This window comes from Rhincodon typus, chromosome 37 (assembly GCF_021869965.1).
Source record: "Rhincodon typus isolate 14 chromosome 37, sRhiTyp1.1, whole genome shotgun sequence".
In the NCBI taxonomy this organism is placed as follows: Eukaryota; Metazoa; Chordata; class Chondrichthyes; order Orectolobiformes; family Rhincodontidae; genus Rhincodon; species Rhincodon typus.
In genome coordinates, this window is record NC_063368.1 from 21,757,406 (window position 1) to 21,784,028 (window position 26,623).

Here is a 26,623-nt window from a genome sequence, read left to right on the forward strand (position 1 = left end):
TGAGTGGATGTGGGGTTTAATTATGGATCCATTGATGTGACAGAGGCCTTTTCCCTTGCTTAAGAATTTGATGGTTTTAAGGATTAGTGCTGCCTCTTTTAATCAAATACACCTTTTTAAGTAACCTATGTCATCCGCCTCAGCATAATTTGACAAGAATTTCATTTGCTGTCAGATGTGGACGTGTGAATTCTGCAACAACAAGAATGTTCAGGATTATCGCTCAAATGAACCAAGCTTCGGAGATGATCAGATTTACGTTCACATCCCTAACCCTATGACCTCTGAGGATATTGACGATTCCCTGGTCGTGTTCTGTGTTGATATCTCTGGCAGCATGAGTGTGACATTTGAGGTAATTAGACTCGGAGGCTGTGTGCGACCCTGTTTTGCTATTTCATTTTAGAAGTGGTCAGCTAATGGCACCTGCATACTTTGTATTTAGATTTGTTTTAATGCTGTTTCCCACTGGTCTGATGTAGGCTGCTCAAAATGCGTCCCTGACCCACCGTCTCACTGCTCACAGCCTCTCCCACTCCCAGCCCCACCATTTTGTTGATCCCTGCTCTCGTTGACCGTTTTGCTCCCTGACTTACCCTACCTGCTGCTTCTCTCCTCCTGAAACCTGGCTCTGAGCATTGGTTCTGGGTATGAAAAATGTGCAACAGTAGGAGGAGTTTCAACTTCTAGGGATTTGGTTCTCTTCAAGTCGGTTTGTGATCTGTTTGGCCTCTTATTTATCCAAAATTTCTTGGTGGCAGATTCTCTGATCCTAACAATGAGACGGTTTCACAGTCATAAATTTAAAACTTCAAGATGACTAGGCTGGACTCGACACTAACGCTGTCTGCTGTGGTAACATCAGCTCAGCAGCAGAGGAAAGGGTGATTTTTTTTTTTGAAGCTGTTCTACCTGCCTTTCTTCTCTGATCCCCAGAGCCGTGGCTTACAGCAATAGTTCAGAACAGGCTAATGTGATAGTGAGGAGTTCAGTAGGTGGACCAATCAATGAGAGAGTGGGTTAGGGAGTGTTAGAGGCTACTCACCTGAGGATTGGTGGGGTGGTGAGTCAGGGGCCGACAGAAGCTGAGAATTTGGGAGCTGCTGAGAAGAAGAATCTAGCATCAGAATGGTCAGCAAGTCGGATATGTGGTGAGTGCAGGAAGTTACTACAAATAGATAGTTTTATATTTTGTAAGTTTATTTTACTTAATGATACAAGAAATGAGCAAAGTATTTCAACTCTAAGGATATAAAAATATAATTTTTTTTCTGATTGTGGTTGATCCTGCAGAATCTAACTCTAACTTTTAATATTGGTTTTAATGGAAAAATATCTTTCACTTAGAGATATTTCACTTATATTTGCAATTTTTCAGGAACACAGCTCCACTTAGTTAATTCTTGTCGTAATATTGGTGGGTGATGTAGCATGTTTGTGTTAATGAAGTGTTTACATAGTTCCTGATGGCCACTCATGGGAGGTCTTGGGGGGCAGCGGGTAGTGTCCCTACCTCTGGGCCAGAGGTTTTGAGCTCTCTATTTTTAGATTAGAGTACTACACACCTCTAGAGCAGGTGGGATCTGAACCCAGGCCTCCTGACTCAAAGGTAGGGATGCTACCACTGCATCACAAGACCCCTAGTTCTTCTTCATTCTTTTACTTCCCATCTAACTAGAACTATGATCACACGCGACTGAGCGACCTTCCCACCACCAAATCACTGTGACTTTTTTTGGTAAACTACTAATCACCATCATTAATCACCCAGAGATAGTAGGAACTGCAGATGCTGGAGAATCCGAGACAACAAGGTGCAGGGCTGGATGAACACAGCAGGCCAAGCAGCATCATAGGAGCAGAAGGGCTGATGTTTCGGGCCTAGACCCTTCATCAGAAAAGCTTTTCTGATGCTGCTTGGCCTGCTGTGTTCATCCAGCCCTGCACCTTGTCGTTATTAATCACCCATGCTGGGTCTGCTTCATTTTTTTCTTACATTAACCTGTTCAGAGATGTTATTAGACATGTCTGGAGCAGAGGGACTTAAACCTGGGCCTACTGGTCCAGTGGTAGGGACACTGCTGTTGTTTCACAAGACCCTCTGGGTCTGCTTTTGTTTTCCTTTTTCTGTTTTCTTTTTACCCAGAAGTGCTATTACGTACGATTGAGCGACCCTACCAGCACCAAAATCACTGTGACTTCTTTCTTTTTGCCTTTTTTTTTTAAAACTAGTAACCCCCATCAGTAAAATATCCACGTAGCCAATTGAATATTTACACCAAAGCCCATTGTGGGCAATGGAAGCCATTAAAAATGAAGTGGTGTGAGTAGGGAGAGAGGGAAGGAACTAAGTCAGAATGAATTTGGAGGGGGAGGGCACTGTATCCCTTGTGGTGCCCACCTTTTTCTGAAGCATTAAGAGCATTGATAGACGCTGTGTGCTCCTTCTCCAGTGACACCCGGGCACAAATGTAATCGTGGAAGAGGGGCAGACAGTTGGCAGAGATGAACCCCTCCACAGCCTGTTACCTGCACCTGTTTGTAGCCAACCTGGCCAGGCCCAGGAGGACACTTAGGAAGAAGTCCTCCAATCGGCCCACGCCCCTCCGCACCGGATTACCAAAGATCAGGAGCATGGGGCTGAAGTGCATCCAAAAACTCAACAGAAGAGTGTTCAAATAACCAAAAGAAGGACTGGAAATGTCCAAAACCAATATAAACATGAGGTTGTAGACTTGCTCGCTGAGCCGGTGTGTTTGAGTGCAAATGTTTCGTCACCCTGGTAGGTAACATCATCAGTGCGCCTCCAGTGACGTGTTGGTGTTCTGTCCCGCTTATAATTTATACGTCTCACTTTGCTGGGGTGGTTGGCATTATTTCCGGTTCTGTTTTTCAGTGGTTTGTGTATAGGATCCAGTTCAATGTGTTTATTGATGGAGTTCCAGTTGGAATGCCAGGCCTCCAGGAATTCCCTAGCATTCTCTGTTTGGCTTGTGCTATTATGGATGTGTTGTCCCAGTTGAATTCATGTCCTTCTTTGTCCATGTGCATTGAGACCAGTGAGAATTGGTCGTGTCTCTTGGTGCTAATTGTTCGTGTATCCTTATTGTCAGTTTTCTTCCAGTTGGGCCTATGTAATGTTTCTAACAGACCTTGCATGGTATCTTGTATATTGTGTTAGTTTTATTGGTTGTGGGTATGGGATCCTTTACATTCGTCAGTAGCTGTCGCAAGGTGGTTTTTGGTTTATGGGCTACCCTGATACCTAGGGGTCTGAGTAGACGTGTAGTCATCTCTGATATGCCTCTGATGTGTGGTAGAGTGACGAGTATGTCTGGCCGTATTGTGTCTTGTTGTGGTCTGTCGTGGGGGTAATGGCAGATTGTCCTATTTGGGTATCTATTCCTTTTAAGAACTCCGTATAAGTGCTCCTGTTTTGCTTAGCGCAAGTCCAGGTTGCTGCAGTGTGTTGTGGCTCATTTGAATAATGTCCTGGTGCAGCTCTGTTTATGGATGCTGGGATGGTTGCTGGTGTAATTAAGTATCTGGTCCATACGTGTGGTCTTTCTGTATGCGCTAGTCTGGAGTTCCCTGTTGTTTTTACGTTCTACCATTATGTCTAGGAAGGGTAGTTGGTTATTGTTCACTTCCTCTTTTTGTGAATTTTATCCCAGTGAGGATGTTGTTTATGTGTCAGTGGGTTTCTTCTAGTCTTGTGCGTTTGATAATTCATGAAGGTGTCATCTACATATCGGACTCGGAGTTTGGGTTGTATAGCGGGGATCGCTGTTCATTCTAACGTTTACATTACTGCTTCTGCAATCAATCCTGATATTGGGGATCACATTGGTGTTCTGTTGATTTGTTTGAATACACGGGTGTTGAAGGTGAAGTGGATTGTGAGGCACAGATCCAGCAGTTTCAGGGGGCTGTCCTTGTTGATGCTGTTGGTGTTGTGGGGTATCTGCCTCCCTTATTCGTCCAGCAGTGTGGCAATTGTCTCTTTGGCTAGGTCGATGTTTATGGATGTAAACAGTGCTGTTACATTGAAGGATATTATTATCTCATCCAGCACTGAGTTTCTGATGCAATTTGTTGCCCGTCACCAAGATCACCTATTTCTGTCATCAAATCATTATCTAACTGTGGGTCTACTGCAGCTCCTCTGATGCTGGAACCTTCATCCATACTTTACTTCCAGACTTGATGGATCCACTGCTTCTCACTCTGTCTTCCTCTTTGCATCTTAAAATTGCACAATCTGAGAACTGTACAGAGCAGAGGAGCTCTTTCAGCCTATTGTGCCTGCAGTGACTGAAAGAGCTGTCATCGTTTGGGGGTCCACATACCAGCTTTTCATTTCTAAGTTCCCCACCCTGGAGTATCTGTTTAACCCTTTTTGAAATGATTTGTGCCTCCTTTGACCCAGAATGATATTGCACTGTTTCCCTAGTGTGCTGAGTCTCTGCATCATTGTTCACATGTCAAATGCTTATGTACTGAGGTTCTGAAAGCATTGAGTGACGTGCTGGTGGTTCTTGTTTCTATATTGTATGTTTTAATTATTAGCATTGTTTTGATTACAGATGACTAGAAGCAGCAAATTGCTCTATATGACTCGCTTGCAGGTAAGAAACATTAAAACTTTGAAACCAGAAAATATGCGGAACAATGCACTGAACGCTGCCATTGCCATCACAGTATTGTGAGCGTGTCAGAAAGACTGTTGGCTGGGCTCACAGTGACCCCTCCTTGATACCATGCTGTTTAAGGCCAAATTATTTTTGATGATCACCACATTTGCAGTTTCTTCACAGTCATAACAACTCAATGTCAATTTTGACCCATGGTTGGGGAAGAAAAATTTCAGTGTTGGGAAACTGAGAGGAATGCAGAGAATGAAAGAAACATGTAGCAAAGAAAAAAAAAAAATCACCATCATTGAAAAAGACTAGAAAACATGTTAAACATCTGAAAAGGCTTTGCTGAGAGTGAAGCAAGGGAGAGTTAACAAGTTGTAAGAACAAGTGATAGATACAGTCGGGAATCTGCAGGAAAGTGATAGATGGGCCCAGCTCAAGAAGTCTGTATGTTGTTGGAAATGATGCTGCCTGAGAGTGAGACTGTGGTTTCTTTCCCTCTGCAGGGGATCAAATTGTTACATTAATACTGTTTAGGGAAGTTTTTAGTTCATTGTGTCAAACCAATTCATGGTGAGTGTGATGGTGCTTCCTTTGCTGCACTTGCCTTTCTGCCTCAGGTGGACTGATGGCTTTTCTAAAATGCATACTCACTCTCAATGCCCCTATTGTAGAAATGAAGCACAGCTGTCTAACAGTATAACTCTCCGTTAATTAATCTGGTTTGACTTCATCCCCATCTGATCTCGTTTCCTGTTGGAACCCTCAGCCATGCCTTGTTACCTCTTGACTTGATTATTCCAAATTATTTCTGGGCAGTCTCTCATTTTCCAACCTCAATAAATTTGAGCTCATCCAAAGTTTGCCTATCCATACCCTTACTCGCATCGACGCCTAGAACTCCTTCCCTGACAGCACTGTGAGCTGTCTACACCCTGAGGACTGCAGTAGTTCAACATCTCAAGGTAGATCACCTTCACTTTCTCCAGGGTAATAAATGCTGGCCCAGCCAGTGATGCCCACATTCCATGACTAAATAAATACCTTAAAATAATTTTGCAGTACTTTTCTGGTCAAATGTGCAGGAATAACAGATCCTAGCTAGATGGGTAGAAATAAGGGAGCATGAAATCCCCAAGATATTCTAAAAATATTTCAAGAGGAAGAGGATAATCAAGGGAAGGAAACGGGCCCATTAGGGACCAAGGGGGAAATCTGTGCATGGAGCCAGAGGACGTTGATAGGGTTTTAAATGAGCACTTCACAGCTGTCTTCACTTTGGAGAAGGACATTGTAGGTACAGAATTCCAGAAGTGGAACTGTGAGGTTCTTGAACTGTTCACCACAAGGAGTGAGGAAGTATTGGAGGTTTAGATTGGTTTAAAAGTGGTTACCTTCTCAGGTCCAATCGGGTTGTATTCCAGGCTGCCGTGAGACGCGAGGCAGGAAATCACAGGGGCTGAGACCCAAATTTTTAATTCCTCTCTGGCCACAGGGTAAGTGCCAAAGGACTAGAGAGCAGCTAATATGGTTTTACTTTTCTAGATAAATGTTAAGGTTAAACCAGGGAATCACAGACCAGTGAGCCTGCAATGTCAAGGTTTGATCAGGGATAGTAAGCGTGGCTTTGTCAGAGTGATGTCATGCCTAACAAATTTGATTCTCTTTACAAGGAGGTGATCAGCTGGGTAGATAAGGATTTAATTGAATTTCAGCAAAGTCTTTAGCAAGACACCACATGAGAGACTGGTTAAAGAAAGTAAAAGCAGAAGGAATCTGGGGTAACTTGGCAAGTTGGATCCAAAATTGGCTTAGGGACAGGAGACAGAGGGTGGTGGTTAAAGGTTGTTTGTGTGACTAGAGGCTAGTGTCCAGTGGCTCACCACAGGGATCAGGGCTGGGTAGCTTTTTGCTCATGAATGAATAAATGACATAGAAGAAAATGTGAGGGGGGATGATAAGTTTGCGAATGACACAAAGATTAGCTGAGTCTTGATAGCGAGTAAAAAAGGTCTTGGGTTACAAGAGGTTATAGATGAATTGATCAGATGGGCAGATCAGTGGCAGATGGAATTTAACCCTGAGAAGTATGAGGTGATGCACTTTGGAAGATGTAACAAGACAAGGGAGTACTCGGTGAATGGCAGGATACCAGGAAGCTCAGAGGAATGGAGGGATCTTGGGATGTTTGTCCACAGATCCCTGAGGGTGGCAGGACTGATTAACAGGGTAATTAAGAAGGTATATGGGTCACTTATCTTTATCAGTTGTGGCATTGAACAGGGAGGTTATGTTGGAGCTGTACAGGTCTTTGGTTAGGCTACGGTGCTATACTGTGTTTAGTTCTGGTTGCTCCTCTAAAAGAAGAATGTGATTGTACTGCAGAGGGTGCAGAGGAGATTCATCAGAATGTTTCCTGGGACGGAGCATTTCAGCACCAAAGAGAGGCTGGATAAGTTTGGGTTGTTTTCTTTAGAGCAGAGAAGGCTGAGAGGGGTCAGAGATGTATAAGATTGAGGGGCATGGACAGGATTAATAGGGAGCAGCTGTTCACCTTAGGTGAAGGGTGAATAATGAGGGAGCATAATTTTAAGATTAAAAAGTAGGAAGATTAGAGGGGATTTTGGGAAGAACTTCTTTCGTTCAGAGAGTGGTGGGGTTCTGGAATGCATTGCCTGGGACGGTAGTTGAGGCCAGAAATCTCTCAATCTTTAAAAAGTACTCACGTGAGCACTTGAAGTGTCACAACATTGAAGGCTATGGGCCAAGTGCTGACAAGTAGGACTGGTATAGATATGGAGTAGTTTTTACTGGTGCAGATTCATTGAGCCAAAAGGCCTCTTCTGTACTGTGTGTGATTGTGAGATTCTTTGAAAATAAAACATGTTGTAAATCTTTATCTTCAAATTATAGAACTGAAAACACCATAATTCTGACATGAAACACTCTCCTCGAATTGTTCACTGTGATGCTCTCTTACAGGCTGTACAAGAGGCTATAATTCAGACACTCGATTATCTTTTTGAAACATCGCCTCGGACAAGAGTCGCTTTGGTTACCTTCAACAATGAGGTAGAGGAGGGGAAACTGAATGCTGTTCACTGTTGATTTGGAAGATGCAGAGGCGATTGTCCACCTGGGAGCTAGAGACTTGATCTGTTGTAGTGTCCAATCATAACATGGTCAAGATGAGGTTTTTACTCATTTCTGGGGTATGTGTGTTGCTTGCAAGGCAAGTGTTAATTGGTCACCCCTAGTTGTCCTTGAACAGAGTAGTTTGCCAGGCCGTTGCAGAGGTCTGGTTAAGAGTGGGTCTGGAGTCACATGTAGGCCAGATAGTTTCGATGACAGCTTTCCTTCCCTGAAGGATGTCTGTGGCCCAGAGGGGGTTTTTACAACAATTATTGCTTGCTCTTATGGTCACCTTTACCTTCTGGATTTATGAATTGAACTTAAATTTTGTCTGCTGCCATGGTGGGATTTGAACCCATGTCCACCTGTCCAGCCTGAGTCTCTGGATTACTTGTCCACTGGCATTACCATTCTGCTGCTATCTCCCTGTCCCAATTTTCATGAAAGTCCCTGCATTCCCACACTTCAATAGAGAGTGTTCAGCGTCATGCCATAGTGTATCAGGGTCAGAGAACAACTGTCTGTTTACAAAAAGATCTGTCAACTAATTAAGTATGAAGATTGGAATTAGGATCCCTTCAAATCTATTCCTCCATTCAGTTTGATTATGACTGATGTACTGCAGCTGCATTTATCTGCCTTTTTTATATAACATTTGATAACTTACAGAAAATAATCTGTTGAGCCTTGTCTTGTCATCTACACAGTTTTGGGCTAACATTTGGCAGATAGATGATAATGTGGGAAATTTTAAGGTTATCTATTTTGGTAAGTAAAAAAGGAAAGCAGAATATAGTTTAAATACAGAGCTCAGAATTTTGCAGTATAGCTGTGTCAGTGTATCCTCATACAGGAAGTACAATACTGGTACAGGAAAAAAATTGAGAAGACAAATGAGATTTTTGTTATTGCAAGGCAGGATGATGTAGAAAAATAAGAAGGTCTAGCTACAGCTGTAAAGCCTGTCTGTCAGAATGTCCTTCTATTCCTTTCCGGCATGTATGTTTATCTAATTTCTCCTTAAGTCTATGTCAATAAATGTGGAGCTGGACAAACACAGTAGGTCATACAGCATCAGAGGACCAGGAAAGTCAAAGTTTCGGCCAAAACCCTTTGTCAGGGCTGGGGAGGGGGAGGGGAGCCCAGAAATAAATAGAGGGAGGGGGCTGCGGCTGGTGCAAAGTAGGTGGGATGGTGATAGGTGGATGCAGGTAAGGGGTTATAGTGATTGGTCAGTGGGAACGATGGAGCAGGTACGTGAATAGGAAGATGGACAGGTTAGGACAGGTCAGGGAGCCTCCTCCCCAGCCCTGATGAAGGGTTTTGGCCTGAAACATTGAATTTCCTGCTCCTCTGATGCTGTCTGACCTGCACCACATTTATCCCACATCCCAGGGGCAGCACAGTGGCTCAGTGGTTAGCACTGCCAGCAACCTGGGTTCGATTCTACCCTCGGGCAACTGTCTGTGTGGAGTTTGCACATTCTCCCCGTGTCTGCGTGGGTTTCCTCTGGGTGCTCTGGTTTCCTCCCACAGTCCAGAGATGTGCAGCCTAGGCGGATTGGCCATGCTAAATTGCCCACAGTGTTCAGGGATGTGTAGATTAGGTCGGCTACAGGGGAATGGGTCTGGGTGGGATGGTCTGAGGTTTGGTGTGTGCTTGTTGGGCCGAAGGGCCTGTTTCCACAATGTAGGGATTCTATGATTCTATGATTTATTGACTCTGGCTTCCAGCATCTGCAGTCGTTACTGTCTCCTTAAGTCCATATTATTCATCTTGAATGTTCCTTGTGATACCAAATGCTGGGCTGTCATTACTCTGTATAAAAACATTTCTTTATTGTATTTGTTGATATAAGATTATAAAATTGCACTGTACAAAAGGAGAGCATTTTTCAGATTGAATTTGTGCAGTTACTTCAGAAAAATGCAGGTTTTCCCACTTACATGCTCTTTCTCTAGATTTCTACAATTTTTACTCTCAAATATTAATCCAGTTCCCTTTTGAAAACTAGTATGAAATGTATTTTTTTATCACTTTCTCAGGCAGTACATTGCAGAAATTAACCATTCATCATTGTCATGACTTGCTTGGGAACGTGTTGCTGAGACTCGAGCCCCACTGCTTCCAGGGACGACATCAAAATTAAAGTTTTAATTACACACCGTTCGCAATTTTTTTTGTCCGATGAATTTGGGTTAATAGGAACGGATGAATAGGTTTCTGTATTAATTACTGTTTACTGGAATGAAATCAGTTTTAACCCCAGGCAAACAAAGCTATGGATTATCATACCATTGTACTAACTGAAACTCTAACCCATTTCTTAACACACAGACCTACAGACCTAGGCAAAATCAGCGTATATGTTGCGGATGAAGGGGAAACACTGTTCAATAACACCAGTCCACAGGATTCAATGAGAAGATGTTCCTTTTGCTTCTTCCAAAACCTCTTGTTCTCCAATCTCCTCATTTCCAGGTTGTTTTGGTTCTTTGCTGAAGATACAGGCAGTTGGCCCTCTTATCGTCGTTCACTGTCATGGTTAGAGGCAGAAGTCACACGACACTAGGTCATAGTCCAACAGGTTTATTTGAAATAACAAACGTTTGGAGCGCAGTCCCTTTGGTCAGCTGAAGTGAGAGAGAAGAGCACACAGACACATAATTTATAACCAGACAGATCAACAGCAGAGGGATGAAAAGATCATACAACTGGTGTAAGTGGAGTGTCGAAGACTAAGTCTCTGAAGGTGGCCAAGAGTATTAGACAGTGTGAGTAAAGTATCAATAGCTGAATAACAAGCAAAGGGATGACCTATAATCCAATTAAATGAGGTAGAGAGAAAATTACAAAAAAAATACTAAGGTGGTTCTGGAGACAAACTAAATGACTGGAATAACAAAAACTGAAAGAACTGTGGATGCTGTAAATCAAACAAAAACAGAAGTTGCTGGAAAAGCTCAGCAGGTCTGGCAGCATCTGTGAAGAAAAAATCAGTTAAAGTTTCGGGTCCAGTGACCGTTCCTCAGAACTGAGTGGAATAACATGTTAGGTATAAGAGTTGCACGTTAAGTGTCTAACCAAAGTAATAAGTAATTCAAAACTGTACAAACTGATTAAGGTATAGAGATCACAACAATTTATCAAGGTGATGGTGTCAAAACAGCACAGTAAGGACGGTTTTACAGATACAGAAGTGTGGTGGGTCACATGACCCCAAGATCACTGTTGAGGCCACCTCAATGGGTAAGGAATTTGGCTGTCAGTTTCTGCTCAGTGACTCTGCGTTGCTGTGTATCTCAGAGGCCGCCTTGGAGGATGCCTACCCCAAGATCGGAGACAGAATATCCTTGCTGCTGAAGTGTTTCCTGACTGGGAGGAAGCATTCCTGTCTGGAAATTGTTGTGGGTGTCCATTTATTCATTGTCATAGTGTCTGCATGATCTCGTCAGTATACAATGCCTTGGTGTACTATCACCTTGATGAATTATGATCTCTCTACCTTAAGTAGTTTGTATGGTTTTGAATTACTTATTACTTTGGTTAGACCCTCAACATATGACTCTTATATCTATCATGTTATTCCAGTCATTTAGTTTGTCTCCAGCCCCAACTTATTTTAAATTTCTTGTAATTTTCTCTCTGCCTCATTTAATTAGATTATAGGTCATCCCATCGCTTGTTATTCAGCTGTTGACACTTCACTCTCATTGTCTAAAATGTGGCCACCTTCAGAGACTTAGTAATCGACACTCCACTCACGCCAGTTGTATGATCTTTTGATAGAACATAGAACAGTACAGCACAATACAGGCCCTTCGGCCCATGATGTTGTGCCAAACTATTATCCTACTCTAAGATCAAACTACCCTGCATACCTTACATTTTACTATCATCCATGTGCCTATCCAAGAGTTGCTTAAATGTCCTTAATGTATCTGATGATCTCTCTGCCGATAAATTCTGTGTCTTGTGCTCTTCTGTCTCACTACACCTGATGAATGGGCCGCGCTCCGAAAGCTTATGATTTCAAACAAAACTTTTGGACTATAACCTGGTATTGTGTGACTTCTGACATTGTCCAACACATCCTGGTTAGAGACAACTGCTTGCAGCAACCTGTGGGAGAGAATAGCTAACTATCTTCCAGGTTTTTTTTATAGCTGACTCTGGACTCTAACCTGAATGCCCTCCCCTAATTACTGGTCTGCAGGGTTTCTGCTAGCTTAATTTTAATGTGAGTTAAGAACTAATATTGGGAGCACATAAGGCAAAAGCATTACGATAAAGGGGTTGTATCAAATTCCTAGACCATTGGTTTTTAGGGTTATATACTAGATGCAGGTTACAAAATCCTTATTTGAAATCATCCAATGGTTTTTGATTCATCAATAAGGATCTCAGCCTTGGCTTACTATAGTTAATTAATTTTTCATCCTATTGAAATGGGCCGTTCTTCATTTTAATTTCAGCAAAACTACAATGTAAACCTGTGTTGGAACTCTGCTCAATGTGATTGCCTTAACAGGTAACAATCTATGGAGACGGACTGGCTCCCCCACGGACTCTGCGTGACTTTGAGTTAATAGATCAAAATTACCTGAAAAAGCAGGGTGTCGAGGCAGCACAGCCACATTGTATTTTGGAGAGCAGAGATGCGCTATATCGCCACATACATCAGTGAGTAGCTCCATCTCAAGGATTATATCTGTGTTCTGGTGGAATTGAAAAAATGTTGAACGTTGGAAATATTCTTAACATAAAATGCCTGAAATTTATTTCATCTCAAAATCTCAGGGACAAATTAGTGTTTCAGGTGGAGCGCAAATCTGACAAATGGCTAAAGCCGAAATGATCTTCCTCTTTCTTTGGTTCTTTCTTTTTCATTCCCTTTGAAATAAGGGAAGAAGGTTTCATGATTGTCCCAATTTAAGTCTTAAGCCCTAAACATGGATTTTCTGGTGCTGCAATTTGGCAAGCTGCAGAGAGCCTCGGGCTTTCTGTCAAGATGGCGGCACCGGAGTAGGCAGCATCTGGGCTCCTTTGCCCGGCTTGTCCTCTTCAACTGCATTTTTTCTTTTTCCTTCTTCCTCTTTCTTTTTTCCCCTCAAATCTATCTTTTGAAGAGAACTCTTCAGTGGGAAAGTAGCTTCGATGGGCTCTGGAGCAGTAGCTGTGTCTTCAGAGGTGACGTGGCTACCGAGTCGGCCAGTTGGCCTGTGAAGCCTGAAGTGGGATTCTCACTTGTGTGTGGAGTGGGCCCCTGGTGGCGGCATGGCATGGGCTGGGAAGCCCAGAGTAGGACTGTAGCAGCGGAGAAGGAAAAGTTGGATTCCCTTTAAGTTTGTGTTCTTTTATTATTTTATTCTAAGTTAATGTGAATGGCCCCTATGTACAGTGACAGTAAACACTTGTCACTGTATTTTATATTCAATGCTTGTGACAATAAATGATTCAATAATAAAGGCTGACATTCCATTTGTATTCCCAATTACCCACTGAACTTTGAAGCTAGCTTTTTGTGATTCATGGATGAGGATGCCCAAATCCCTCTAATTTGTTAAATAAAAACCGAAAGAACTGCGGATGCTGTAAATCAGGAACAAAAACAAAAACAAAGTTGCTGGAGAAGCTCAGCAGGTCTGGTAGCATCTGTGAAGGAAAAAACAGAGTTAATGTTTTGGGTACGGTGACCTTTCCTCAGAACTCCCTTCCCCAGGTCTCAGGAAGTGTCACTGGACCCGAAATGTTAACTCTGTTTTTTCCTTCACAGATGCTGCCAGACCTGCTGAGCTTCTCCAGCAACTTTGTTTTTGTTCCCACTAATTTGTTGATTTTTCTGCAGTCTTTCTCCATTTAAATAATATTCAGCTCATTTATTATTATTCCTGCCAAAGTGCATAACCTCACACTTTCCCACATTATATTCCATCTGCTATATTGTTGCCCAATCAGTTGACCTGTTTTTATCCCTGTGTAGACTCTGTGACATCTTCACCACTTGCTTTCCCACCCATTTTTGTGTCATCTGCAAACTTGGCGATAGTATATTCACTTTCCTCATCTGAGACATTAATATACATGGCAAATAATTGTGGCCCCATCACTGATCCCTGAGACTCTGTACTTGTTACAGATTGCTATCTTAGAAATACCCCCCTCCCTTATCCCAAATCTGTCTTTAATTATTTAGCCACTCCTCTATCTGTTCTAATATACTACCTGCATCTTATTAAATCGCCTAATGTCTGGCACCTTATCAAATGCTTTCTGAAAATCCAAAAGTATTACGCCACTGCTTCTGTTTTATCTATTCTGCATGTTGCCTCCTCAAAGAATTCTAATAAATTTGTCTGGCATGATTTCCCCTTCATGAAGCCATGCTGACTCTGCTTGATCATATTATGTAATTCTAAATCATTTGCTATTACATTTTTTTATAATCAACTCTAATGTTTTCCCAATAACGCACAGTAAGCTAACTGAGCTACAATTACCTGGTTTTATCTCCTTCTCAGGTGTTACCTCCTACATCATGAGCTTCATTTTCCACAATAACCTTGTGGTCGCTTATCAAATGGCTTTTGAGAATCTAGGTGCAGTACATCCACCAGTTCTGTTCTGAAGAAGGGTCATTGGATCCAAAACATTATTTCTGTTTTCTTTCCAAAGATCCTGCCAGACCTGTTGAGTTTTTCTAGCAATTTCTGTTTGTGTTTCTGATTTCCAACATCAACAGTTCTTTTGATTTTTTTAATTGCTTAATACATCCACCGGTTCCCCTCTATCACAGCACGTTACATCCTTGAAGAGCTCTTTAATAGTTTGGTCAAACATAACTTTACAGTGACAAAACCATGTAGACTCATTTACGCACACACGCGCACACACACACCCTCCCCCCAACTACTCCGCTTCACATGCACTCTGCTTCTGTGCTGCTTCCTTACTTTGTTGACCCAACAAAATTCCCTGTGAGACCTGCAAGCATTGGCGGCCCTAACTGAGACATTTGAGGGAGCCCCCCAGCTGCATTTCTTGATGTCCAGAAGCTAATTATTTCTCCTCAGGGCTTCCATCTTTATAGAGGACATATGTTTATTCCCAAGAGCTGCCAACGGGTCAGCAACTCATCAGTCTCAGCAGTGCCTTCAGGGCTCACTGTGGCGACTGGACCTAACATCCTCCCAGTGAGGTGAGTGGCATACTGGTGCCAGCCAATCTAGTTTGTGGGAGCAGGAAGAGGGCAGTTGCTGCAGGAGTAACCATTACTGTGGCCTGCAGGGAAGCCGCCAGGATTAAGAACAAAGCACTCGGGAACTAGAGTATTTTATGCAGCCTATCGAATCTGCTCTGCCTTTCTGTTAGATTGTGCCTAGTCACCATATCCCTTGAAGTCAGCAGTCTGTAGAAATCTATTATTTTCTGTCAAAAATCTGTTGAGTGGTTGAGCTTTACTGTCCCCTGGGGTAGAAAATTTCAAAAGTTCACCACCTTCTGAGTGAAGAAATTCCTCTTCAACTACCTTAAATGGCCTACTACTGGATTCTGAGATTAAATGGTCTACCACTGATTCTGGGATGATATCCTCCTGGTTCTGGATTCAGGGAATTCAGGTTCTAGATTCCGCCCAGAAAGACATCCCACTTCAACCATACCGTCAACACGCTTCGTAAGAATTTGGTAAGTTTTATTGAGATTACCTCCTATTTTGATCTGTGCTTATAAAGTTCCAGTTTCCTAATTTTCTCTGGATAAAACAATCCTGCCATTGCAGGAATTACTCTAGCGAACCTCCATTGCACACTCTGCATGGTAAGTATATCCCTCTTTAAATAAGGGGACCAAAATTGTTCACAGTATTCCAGGTGAGGGCTCACCAAATCACTGTACCACTTCAGGAAGACACCATTATTCTTCAAATTCCCCTGTGATGAAGGCCAACATGCCACTTATCTTCCTAATTGTTTGCTGCAGCTGAATGCTAACTGTTAGTGGCTTGTGAAACAGGGCCCCCTTGACTGTTTGGGCACTTGCACTTCTCGACCTCTCACCATTTCAGAAATATTCTACCTTCCTGATTTTTTCCCCTATCAAAAGTAAATAACTTCACACATATGTATATTATATTCCATCTGTTACGTTCCAATCCATTCACTTGGCATATTCAGGTTCCACTTAGTCTCCCCCCACAGTGAGGGCTTACGCACAAGTTGGTAAAATGCCAGCCAACTTAATTGACAATATTGGTCTCTGGGCAGGCGGAACCACTGTCCACCTTCCATGGTGGTAGGTGACAGCAGGCATTTCACACTATGTCTTCCCCAGTCATTTTACAAGGCTCTCCACCTCCCAGTCGATGCCTAAGAGGGCTGAGAACACTAGCCCTCAGTAACTGCAGGATTGTATTTTGGCGAGAGTATGAGTTTTGTAGAGTGGCAAAGATTCTGCACCTCAGCCAAATGGTACCAGGTCCCTGAATCTGAAGAACCCTCTTCCATTTCCAACAGGTTGGATTTTCACCAGGAACAGGAGGAGATGAAAGGAATGGATTACATATGGTGAAATTCCAAACTAGGAGGGCTATTTGGAGAAACTCTAAACCACTCTATGCTGATTTCAAACCCACCCGTTTTCACTTGAGGGAGGTACTTGTGCTGCAGTATGGGAGTTGCAGCTTCCAAGCAAAAAAATAAGAAATTATGTGAAAAGAGGATGAGGCTGTGGAATAGCACCTTGATCAGAGGTGGTGCTTGTGGAACTTGATCCCATTCAGCATTATTGCTTGCAGAGTGTAACAAGGGTGATTGGAGAAATCCATTTCTGTAGCTGGGTGCGCAGTGCAGTGGGTCACTATCTCTGTGGGCCATCTGTTAATCACTGGTATTAGTGGAGAATGCAGTGTGAGCAATGCAGGTCGTGGGCCGTAGTAGGGCCTGTACTTAGGGAATTGATACAAGTGAGGTGTTACTACTTGAACAGCTTTCTCCTCAACAATGCTTTATTTTAATCCAACATAAAAATGCATTAGAGATAGTAGAAACTGCAGATGCTGGAGAATCTGAGGTAACAAGGTGTAGAGCTGGATGAACACAGCAGGCCAAGCAGCAGCAGAGGAGCAGGAAAGCTGACGTTTCGGGTCTAGACTCGTCTTCAGAGTTCTTGTTATCTCATAAAAATGCATTAGTTTTAATTGTGGTAAAAGTATAATTTGTATCGTTCATGCCTCTCATGTATCTTCAGGTTGCAAGAGTGTGGTGCTACAGCACTGGGTCCAGCAGCACTGGTATCCATAGCAATGGCTTCCCAGAAACAAGGCTCCAAGGTCAGTTGGAATTTGCTGATGAGATTTTTGTATGTAAAGTGTGTGTGGCAGATTACCTTTTTAAAAACTAAAAACCAGAACCTCAATTTAGGGTTAGTTACTGGACAGGAGCCAGAGTAGGAACAAATGGGTCATTTTCAGGTTGACAGGACAGGACTAAGAGTCGAATATTTAGGTTAACTGATAGAAAGTTAGATGGAAAGCTAAAGATTCAAAGAAGTTGCAAAGGCCTCTCGAAAAAGTGTAGGCTTTGAGCAAGAATTTGGCAGGGGGAATACATTGTGACGGAGTGTAAAGACACTCACCTTGGAGGAAAACCGGAAAAGCAAAATCTATTTTAGTATGAGTCTCAGAAATTTAACATGCAGGTATACAAGGAATTAGGAATACGATTCAGAGCAGGCTAGTGCTCTTTGGAAGTGGGAAGATCTGCAGATGCTGGAGTCCGAGACTACACAGTACGGAGCTGGAGGAACACAGCAGGTCAGAGGAGCAGGAAAGTTGATGTTTCGGGTCAGGACCCTGCTGAAGAAAAGTCAACTTTCCTGCTCTTCTCATGTTGCCTGGCCTGCTGTGTTCCTGCAGCTCCACACTGTTTTTGTCTCTAATGTTGTATGGATATGGATTCAATAGAATTTTAATTTTATTTCTAAATCTGGAATTTAAAGCTAAGATCAGTAAATGGTGATTAATGTTATCAATAGTCAGAAATGCCAAATTGTTACAGGTATTCTTGGTGGGGTGGTCCTCATGTGACTCCAGACTGGAACAATGTGGTTGTCTCTTGCATCCCTCTGAAATGGCCTGGCCAGCTATTCAGTTGTATTAAGCCATTATAGAAAAGGAATGAAACTCGACAGACTGCTGGGCGTTGACTTGGGAAATCAGCACCCAGCCCTGCCAGTCCTTCAGTCTTTCTTACTAACAATCAAGGAGTTGGGCCTAGCTGCCCTCCTAACCAATCTGTTCTGGTACAGCTACAACACTGGTGTCTGCCTGGCCATGTGGAAAATTGTCTCAATATTTTCTGTGCAGTATAAGTGGGACATATCCAACCTGACATTTTCAGTGCCATTAGTCTACTCTTGATGCAGCAAATTGGGGGAAGTATGTTGTCAAAAAGCAACATTTACTCAGAAATAATCTGCTCATTGATACTTGCTTTGGGTTCCACCAGGTCTGCTTGGCTGTTGAACACATTTCAGCCTTAGTCCAAACATGGCCAAAATGAAGTGAACTCAAGAAGAGAGTTGAGCATGACTACCATTGATATTGAGACAGCATTTGACTGAGCATGACATCAAGGAGTGCTTGTGAAATTAGAGATAATGGGACACAAGTAGAAATTGGTGGCAAAACTCAGCAGGTCTGGTAGCATTGGTGGGGAGAAAGCAGAATTGATGTTTGTTACCGGACCTGAAAAATTAACTCTACTTTCTTCCCACGGATGCTGCCAGACCTGCTGAACTTTGCCAGCAATTTCTGTTTCTGTTTCAGATCTCCAATATCTGCACTTCTTTGTTTTGTTTTAGAGTCAGTGGGAATTGGGGTCAAACTCTATACTGGTTGAAGTCCTACCTGGCACTAAGGAAGGTGATTGAAATTGATGGAGGTCAGTCATGTTAGATCCAGGATATCTCTGCGGGAGTTCTTCAGGGTAGTGTCCAAGGCTCAAAAACCTTCAGCTGTATCATCAGTGACCTTCCCTCCGTCATAAGGTCAGAAGTGGAGATTTTCCCTATAATTGCATAATGTTTGGTACAATTCACAACTCCTCAGATACATTTGGACATGGACTATTTCAGTATCAAGACCTGGACAATATCAAGGCTTGGGCTGACAAGTGGCAAATGACATTGGCGGCTTACAAGGATCAGGTAGTGACCATCTCTAGTAACAGACTATCACTATCTCCCTTTGACATTCAATGGCATTACCTTCGCTAAATCTCTCACAGGTGTTGCCTGTTGACTAGAGGCTGAACTGACTATTATAAATACTAAAAATCATATGAATATTACAGTGAATATCTAAGCAGGTTAGTGGCTGGGAATTCTGCAGTGAATATTGTACCTCCTGACTCTCCAAAGCTTGTACACCACCAACAAGGCACAAGTCAGGAGTGTGATGAAATCCTCTCCATTTGCCTGGATGGGTGCAACTCCAACAACGCACAAGAAAACTATTCAGCACAAAACAGTCAGCTTGATTGGCACTCCTTTTACCATCTTCATTCAACACCGATGTTCAGTAGCAAAACTGTCTATTGTTTACAAGGTGCACTGCAAAAGCTCACCAAGGCTCCTTCAACAGATATTTATTTTTTTCAAACTTGCAACCTCTATCACTTAGAATGACAAGCCAACATGTGCTTGCTAGCACCATTGCCAGCAATTTCCCACCTATATCATGTTTCCTTCATTGTTGCAGGCTCAGAATCCTAAAATGCCATTCTTGACAGCACTGTGGCTGTGTTTATTTCATGTGGACTGCAACAGTTCAAGGGGACAGCTGACCATCACCATCTTATGGGCAATAAATGCTGTCCTCACCAGTGACACTCACTTCTTTGAAACAATAAAATCCATCAGACTCAGGATAAGGGATCAGCCATTTAGAACTGAGATGAGGTGAGATTTCCTCACTTAAAGAATCTTTAGAATTCTGTATCCCAGATGGCCACAGATGTACAGTCATCACACATGTTCAAGACAGAGATCAATAGATTTTTGGGTAAAGCTACAACCAGTCCTTGAGCAAGGTTCCACCATTACAGTTTCAGATAGGATACCTCAAATTGTCAAGCTCCTCAGTGAGGGGGGATGAACAGGCACTTCATTATTTAACCCTTTCCTCAGTTGACAACAAGGTTAATCCCTTGTGCAAAGCCAGAAATTTCTAGAGAAACACCGCAGGTCTGGCAGCATCTGTGGAGAAAAAGCAGACTCAGAATTTTGGATCCAGTAACCCTTCTTCATAACTTGTGATACTGGTGACTCTGCTTTTTCTCCACAGATCCTGCAAGACCTACTGAGTTTATCCAGTAATCTATTCTTTTTTAGATTTCCAGTATCTACAGATCGTGGTTTATTATCCCTTTTCTTGTAGATGGCTTTCTCCTAAACTAAATTAATTTGTTTTGAAAGGAGCCAATTTCATAAGACCATAAGGTACAGGAGCAGAATTAGAGCATTCGCCCCATCAGGTCTGCTCCATTATTCAATCATGGCAGATATGTTTCTCAACTCCACTCTCCAGACTTCTCCGTGACCCTTGATCCCCTTACTAATCAAGAATTTATCTATCTCTGTATTAAAAACACTCAATGACTTGCACTCCACAGCCCTTTGTGTCAATGAGATAATCCACAGATTAAGCACTCTCTGGCTGAAGAAATTCCTCTTTATCTTAGTTCTAAAGGGTTGTTCCTTCACTTTGAAGCTGTGCCCTTGGATCCTAGTCTCTCTTACTTGTGGAAACATCTTCTCCACATCCATTCCATCCAGGCTTCTCAGTCAGCCCCTCATTGTTATAAATTCCGTCAAGTACAGAACCAGAGTCCTCAACCACTGCTGACATGACAAGCTCTTCACCAATGGGATCATTCTTGTGTAAACCTTTCTGGACACCCTCCAAAGCCAACACATCCATCCTTAGATATGAGGCCCAAAACTGCTCGCAATATTTCAAATGCGGTCTGATCAGAGCCTTATATAGCCTCAGCAGTTCATGTCTGCTCTTGTATGCTAGCCCTTTCGAAATGAACGGTAACATTGCACTTGCCTTCCTAACTGTCAACTAAACTTGCATGTTACCCTGGAGAGAATCCTGAATTCAGACTCCTAAGTTTGTTTGTGTTTCAGATTTCTGACATTTTTTACCATTTAGAAAATATTCAAACACCTCTGTTCCTGCCACAGTACATTACTTCACATTTCCCCACCTATTCCATCTGCCACTTCTTTGCCCACACTTAGCCTGTCTAAGATCTTCTGCAGCCACCCTGCTTTCTTAACACTACTGTGCCTCCACTTATCTTTGTGCCATCTGCAAAATTATCAACAATACCCTATGATCCTTCATCCAGGTCGTTAATGTATAACGCGAATAATTGCCCCAACACAGTCCCCTGTGGAACTCCACTCGTCACTGTCTGCCATCCTGAAAAAGACACCTTGATCTACATTCTGTGCCTTCTGCCTGTCAGCCAATCCTCTATCCATTGCCAGTACCTTGTCCTTAACACCATGGACTCTTGTCTTATTTAGCAGCCTCCTATGTGGCACCTTGTCAAAGGCCTTCTGAAAACCAAAATAGATCACTTCCACTGGTTCTCCATTGTCTAACTTGCTCATTACTTCCTTTAAATAATTCTGACAGATTATTCAGGCATGACCTCTGCTTGATGAAGCAGTGCCTATTCAGTCCTATATAACTATGCACTCTAATACTCTGCAATCTCATCCTTAGGAATGGACGCTCAATCTTACCAATGACTGAGAGCTGACTGACTGCCCTAGGATTTCTCATTTTCTGTCTCCCTTTCTTCTTAAACAGGGATGTTACATTAGCCATTTTCCAGAACTCTGGGACCCTCCCTGACTCTAGTGATTCCTGAAAGATCACCACCAATGCCATTCACAATCTCCTTAGCAATCTCCTTCAGTTGTAGTCGTCTCGTCTGGGTGATTTATACACTTCAGACTTTTCAGCTTCCCCAGCAGCTCCTTATTGATGTCACTACACTCCCCTCTGTCCCTTGACTCTCTTGAAGTTTTGCTATGTTACAGTTATATTCCATTGTGAAGACTGATGCAAGTATTGAGTTCCTGTGCCATTTCTTTGTTTCCCATTACTATGTCTCCAACCTCATTTTCCCACGGTCCAATGTCCGTTCTTGCCTCTATCTTACTTTTTATATATCTACAAAACTCTTACAATCTTCTTTTATATTACTAACTAGCTTACCCTCATTTCTTCATCTCCCCTGCCCCTAAACTTTTTAGTTGCTTTTTTAATCATCCTCTGGTTTTTAAAGGTTCCCGATCTTCTGACTTCACACATATCTTCACCACATTATATGCTTATTCTTTTGCTTTTAAGCTGTCCCTGACTTGCCTTGGCTGGCATGGTTGCCTTATCCTCCCCTTAGTATGTTTCTGCTTCCTTGGATTGAATTTCTGCTGCGCTTCCCAAATTATCCCTAGAAACTCCTGCCGTTGCTGCTCCACTGTCTTCTGTGCTCTGTGCCCTTTCAATCCACTCTTGCCAGCTCTTCGCTCATATCTTTGTAATTACCTTTATCAATGGTAATACTGTTGCATCTGATTCACTCTTGTTCCTCTCAAACTGAAGGCTAAATTCCACCACATGGTACAGTTGCAACATTTCAAAGACATTTGGACAGGTATATAAATAGGAAAGGTTTAGAGGGATATAGGCCAAACATGGTCAAGTGGGACTAGTTTAGTTTGGGAAACTTGGTTGGCATGGAGTTGGACTGAAGGGTCTGTTTCCACGCTGTATGACTCTATATTATGGTGACTGCCCCATGGGTTCCTTCACTCTAAGCCCCCTAAGCCTCATTACAAATTACCAAACCAGAATTGCCTCTTCCCTTGTGGGCTGTACCACAAACTGCCCCAAAGAACCATCCCATGGACAATCCATGAATTCTACCCTGATTTTCCGAGTCCACCTGCATGTTCAAGTACCCCGTGATTATTGTAACAGTGTCTTTCATATATGCCTTTTCTGTCGCCTGGTTTATTTTCTGCTCCACATCCTGACTGCTGCTAGGAGGCCTGTCCATAAATGTCATCAGAATCTTTCCTCCTTTGCGGTCCTTCAATTCTACCCACACAAATTCCATGCCGTCCAACCCTATGTTACTTTTGCTATTGATTTACTTTCATTTCTTATTAACAAGGCAACTCCGTCCCCTCAAAAAAATTGCTAAAAAAGAGAAAGATGGGTGGTGAGGAAAATATTATTATATGGGTTATCTAAGAGAGTGTTGGAAGCAATGAATTAATTAGAAAAGATAATTAGATGAACATTTGAAGGGTTGTTGGATTGGCTGGATAGTGAAACAAATATTGGCCTGAATGACTGCTTGTATCATATGTCAATCAGTTATTCTGGTACAGCGGAAGAACAATTGAGAAATTGTAACCAAAACTAAATGAAAAATTTGAAGGGATTACTGAGGGATGTTTCTAACTGTATAAAAAGTAGGTAAATGATAATGAGGGTAAAACTGAAAGATGTAATGAAATTGAGGATGGTTGCTAAGTCTTTGCCTCAAAAGCAAGTAAACCATCATCGTAAATACGTCTGAGCGATCTCACTCCTACTAATCTGTACATCATAAATCCTTCCACACAGAATAGCATTGGTAGCAGTGATGTTTGATGAATCTTCTCGTCAAATGAAAGCTGGATAGGGTTTTGTAAGAAGAGCCTAACCTCTCATTCTAACATTGGGCAGTTACTTGACGCTTCACTTGTACGGGGCAGGCAGGACATGGTGTCTCCCAGCTCCGTACAGTTGAGGTTCTCGATTGACGTTGCAAGCTATGGAAGGGTCCGCATTGGTTGGTTCTAAATGACACAGGTGGATATCAATCAATACCTGGATGATACAGATCAAGAGCAATAAATTCTGGAGAACACCATTCTGCTGCAGCCAGCAGTAACATTGTTTTACGTAATGATTTAAGTTTTTGAAACATCTGAACTTGATATTTTTTAACCAAGTAAATAATTGCTGATTGCAGGGAGAATTGTAGAAGAACCTTCTGTTCTTGTGTGTACCAGTGTCGCTTTCACCAGAACAACATTGTTGCATGAGTTTCAATATCTGTGTCTTTCTTGTGGAGATGGATGAGAAAAGTCATGTGAGAATTTCTGTTGATGTGAAAGTGATGTATATTTTCCCTGATATTGATTTTATGTAATATTAACTGCTAACTATTGATATTAATTGCCAACTTCTGGAGTAATTTAAAGAGAATTCAATGATTTTAGATATTTTTACATTTCCAGGTTATAATCAGTACGGATGGTCGAGCTAACACCATCCTAGGAAATCTGGAGGATATCAAAGATGATAAGATTTATCAATCCTCAAAGCTTTTCTACAGTCACCTTGCTGAATATGCAATGATGCAGGGGTAAGTGCCATTCACATAATGGTATGATGGTATATTGTAACAATGGAATTTGCGGCAGAGTATGGGATCACTAGCTACACTGTGCTAGTCTGTGTTGAACTCTTCAACTCTGTAGGGTCGTCCTCAGGTTGGTAGACATTGATACTGGCTTACAAGGTTCAGTGCTTGGGATCCAGCTGTTCATGATCCATATTAATGATTTAGATACAAGGATCAAATGTAATATTTTCAAGTTTGCTAGTGACACAACCCTAGGTGGGAATGCAAGCTCTGAAAGTGATACAAAGAGGCTTCATAGATATTCGTACAGGCTGAGTGAGTAAGAAAGAACATAGCAGCTGGAATATATTTGTGGACAGTGTAGAGGGCTGTTGTAGGTTGCAACGGGAATATTGACAGGATGCAGAGCTGGGCAAAGAAGCGGAAGATGGAATTCACCCCAGAAGAGTGTGAATTGATTCATCTTGGAAGGTCGAATTTGAATGCGGAATACAGGGTTAATGGCAGGATTCTTGGCAGTGTGGAGGAACAGAGGGATCATGGGGTCCACGTCCATGCCCATAGATCCCTCAAAGTTGCTACCCAAGTTGATAGGGCTGTAAAGAAGGCGTATGGTGTGTTGGCTTTCATTGGCAGGAGAATTGAGTTTAAGAGCCGTGAGGTTATGCTGCAGCTCTATAAAACTCTGGTTAGACTACACTTGGAATATTGTGTTCAGTTCTGGTCGCCTCGTTATAGGAAAGATGTGGAAGCTTTAGAGAGAGTGCAGAGGAGATTTACCAGGATGCTGCCTGGACTGGAGGGCAGGTCTTATGAGGAAAGGTTGAGGGAGCTAGGGCTTTTTTCATTGGAGCGAAGAAGGATGAGAGGTGACTTGATAGAGGTTTACAAGACGGTGAGAGGCATTGATAGAGTGGATAGTCAGAGACTTTTTCCCAGGGCAGAAATGACTATTATGAGGGTGCATAATTTTCAGGTGATTGGAGGAAGGTATAGGGGAGATGTCAGAGGTAGGTTCTTCACACAGAGAGTGGTGGGTGTGAGGAATGCGCTGCCGGCAGTGGTAGTGGAGTCAGACACTTTAGAGACTCTTGGATAAACACATGGATGATAGTAAAATGTAGGGTAGATTGATCTTAGTAGGATAATATGTCGGCACAACATTGTGGGCTGAAGGGCCTGTACTGTTCTATGTTCTATAATTAAATAAATAATGTGGTTAAGTGTAAGGAGAATCCAAGTGCAGAGTATTTCTGAAATGTTGAGTGTGATTTTCCAGCATTCAGTGGGAACATAACTGTCAGGTTATACTCCATTTTAAAACTTTTTAAATGGTTTAGTAACTTTCAGTTCTGCCTAGCAATAGGGGAGGGGCTTTTTTCAAGGCTTTTGATAGGTTACTCAGGTCAATTTAGGGGTCAGTGAAGCGGAATTCAAAGGCAGTCTGTGAAGATGTGAAAGAGTTATCGCAGTAGCTTCCGTGTTAAGAGTGCTGAGTTTATCTGTGCTGCTGGGTGGGTACCCGGGCGACACTGATTCTGTGTTGGATCCTCCGTATGGGTCAAGAGCCGTTGGAATCCTTTACTCTGCTAGAAGTCAGGAGAAGTTCTAGGAATTAATAGATTGATAATTGGATGAGTAAGGACTCAAAAGAAGACTTGGAGAGTTGAGAAAGTGGGAAGGTTTCTGCTCTATGTTGGCAGAAGTCATGAGGGGCTTGGAAGAAGCATATGAACAGAAACACTTCAGTGCAACTAAGAGAGTGTAGGAGGTTTATAAAAAAAACAAGCTGTGTGTTTGTTTGATGCCGCTAAGCAAGATTGGACCAAGGGAGAGTAATCCGGGGCCATGACTGCCTTAGTGAGACTAGCTGTCTGTGAAGAGCGGAGGTTATACCTGAGAGTGAGAGCTGAAATACAGTTTTATAGGTCTGGGTAGTGCAGACCCAAGAAAGGAAGGTGATCAACCAGAACAGGAACAGTTGTTGAGTTAATCCATGATAAAGTGGCTCTTGTGAGGCGTACTAGACCGACCAAAAGTAAAAAAATTCTGATCCATTATAAAGGTTACTGAGATTTGATGTTCCACCATGTCACTAATGTTTGGGGGGATCTTCTGAGAAATCTGTAGGATCCATCTTGATTATGTTTGCTATTTGTTGTGCAACATGAGGTGTTCTATGACCGTCTATTGTCTATATATATATCATGTTAATTTTGGTATAAGAGATCAGTTACGTATGTATAATAGATTACATTATTGTGCTAACATTGTATAGTGAGGTATATTGTTGTTTGTTCCAAACCAAAGGTTAGAAAGCAGAAAGAGGCTATTCAGTTCATCAATTAA

The 26,623-nt window shown here is 42.3% G+C and overlaps 1 protein-coding gene across 1 annotated transcript in view; it reads left to right on the forward strand.

The window, feature by feature from the left end:
• The window catches only part of LOC109924453 (circularly permutated Ras protein 1-like), a gene marked incomplete at its 3' end in the record, with an annotated part of 79,396 nt that overhangs the window by 20,254 nt on the left and 32,519 nt on the right, over window positions 1-26,623 (forward strand). The window contains exons 6-11 of the mRNA XM_048617390.1: window positions 176-355; window positions 4,587-4,628; window positions 7,623-7,712; window positions 12,304-12,455; window positions 17,019-17,100; window positions 24,147-24,274. Coding sequence (XP_048473347.1) covers window positions 176-355; window positions 4,587-4,628; window positions 7,623-7,712; window positions 12,304-12,455; window positions 17,019-17,100; window positions 24,147-24,274 — 674 coding nt within the window. The remainder of the gene's footprint in view (window positions 1-175; window positions 356-4,586; window positions 4,629-7,622; window positions 7,713-12,303; window positions 12,456-17,018; window positions 17,101-24,146; window positions 24,275-26,623) is intronic.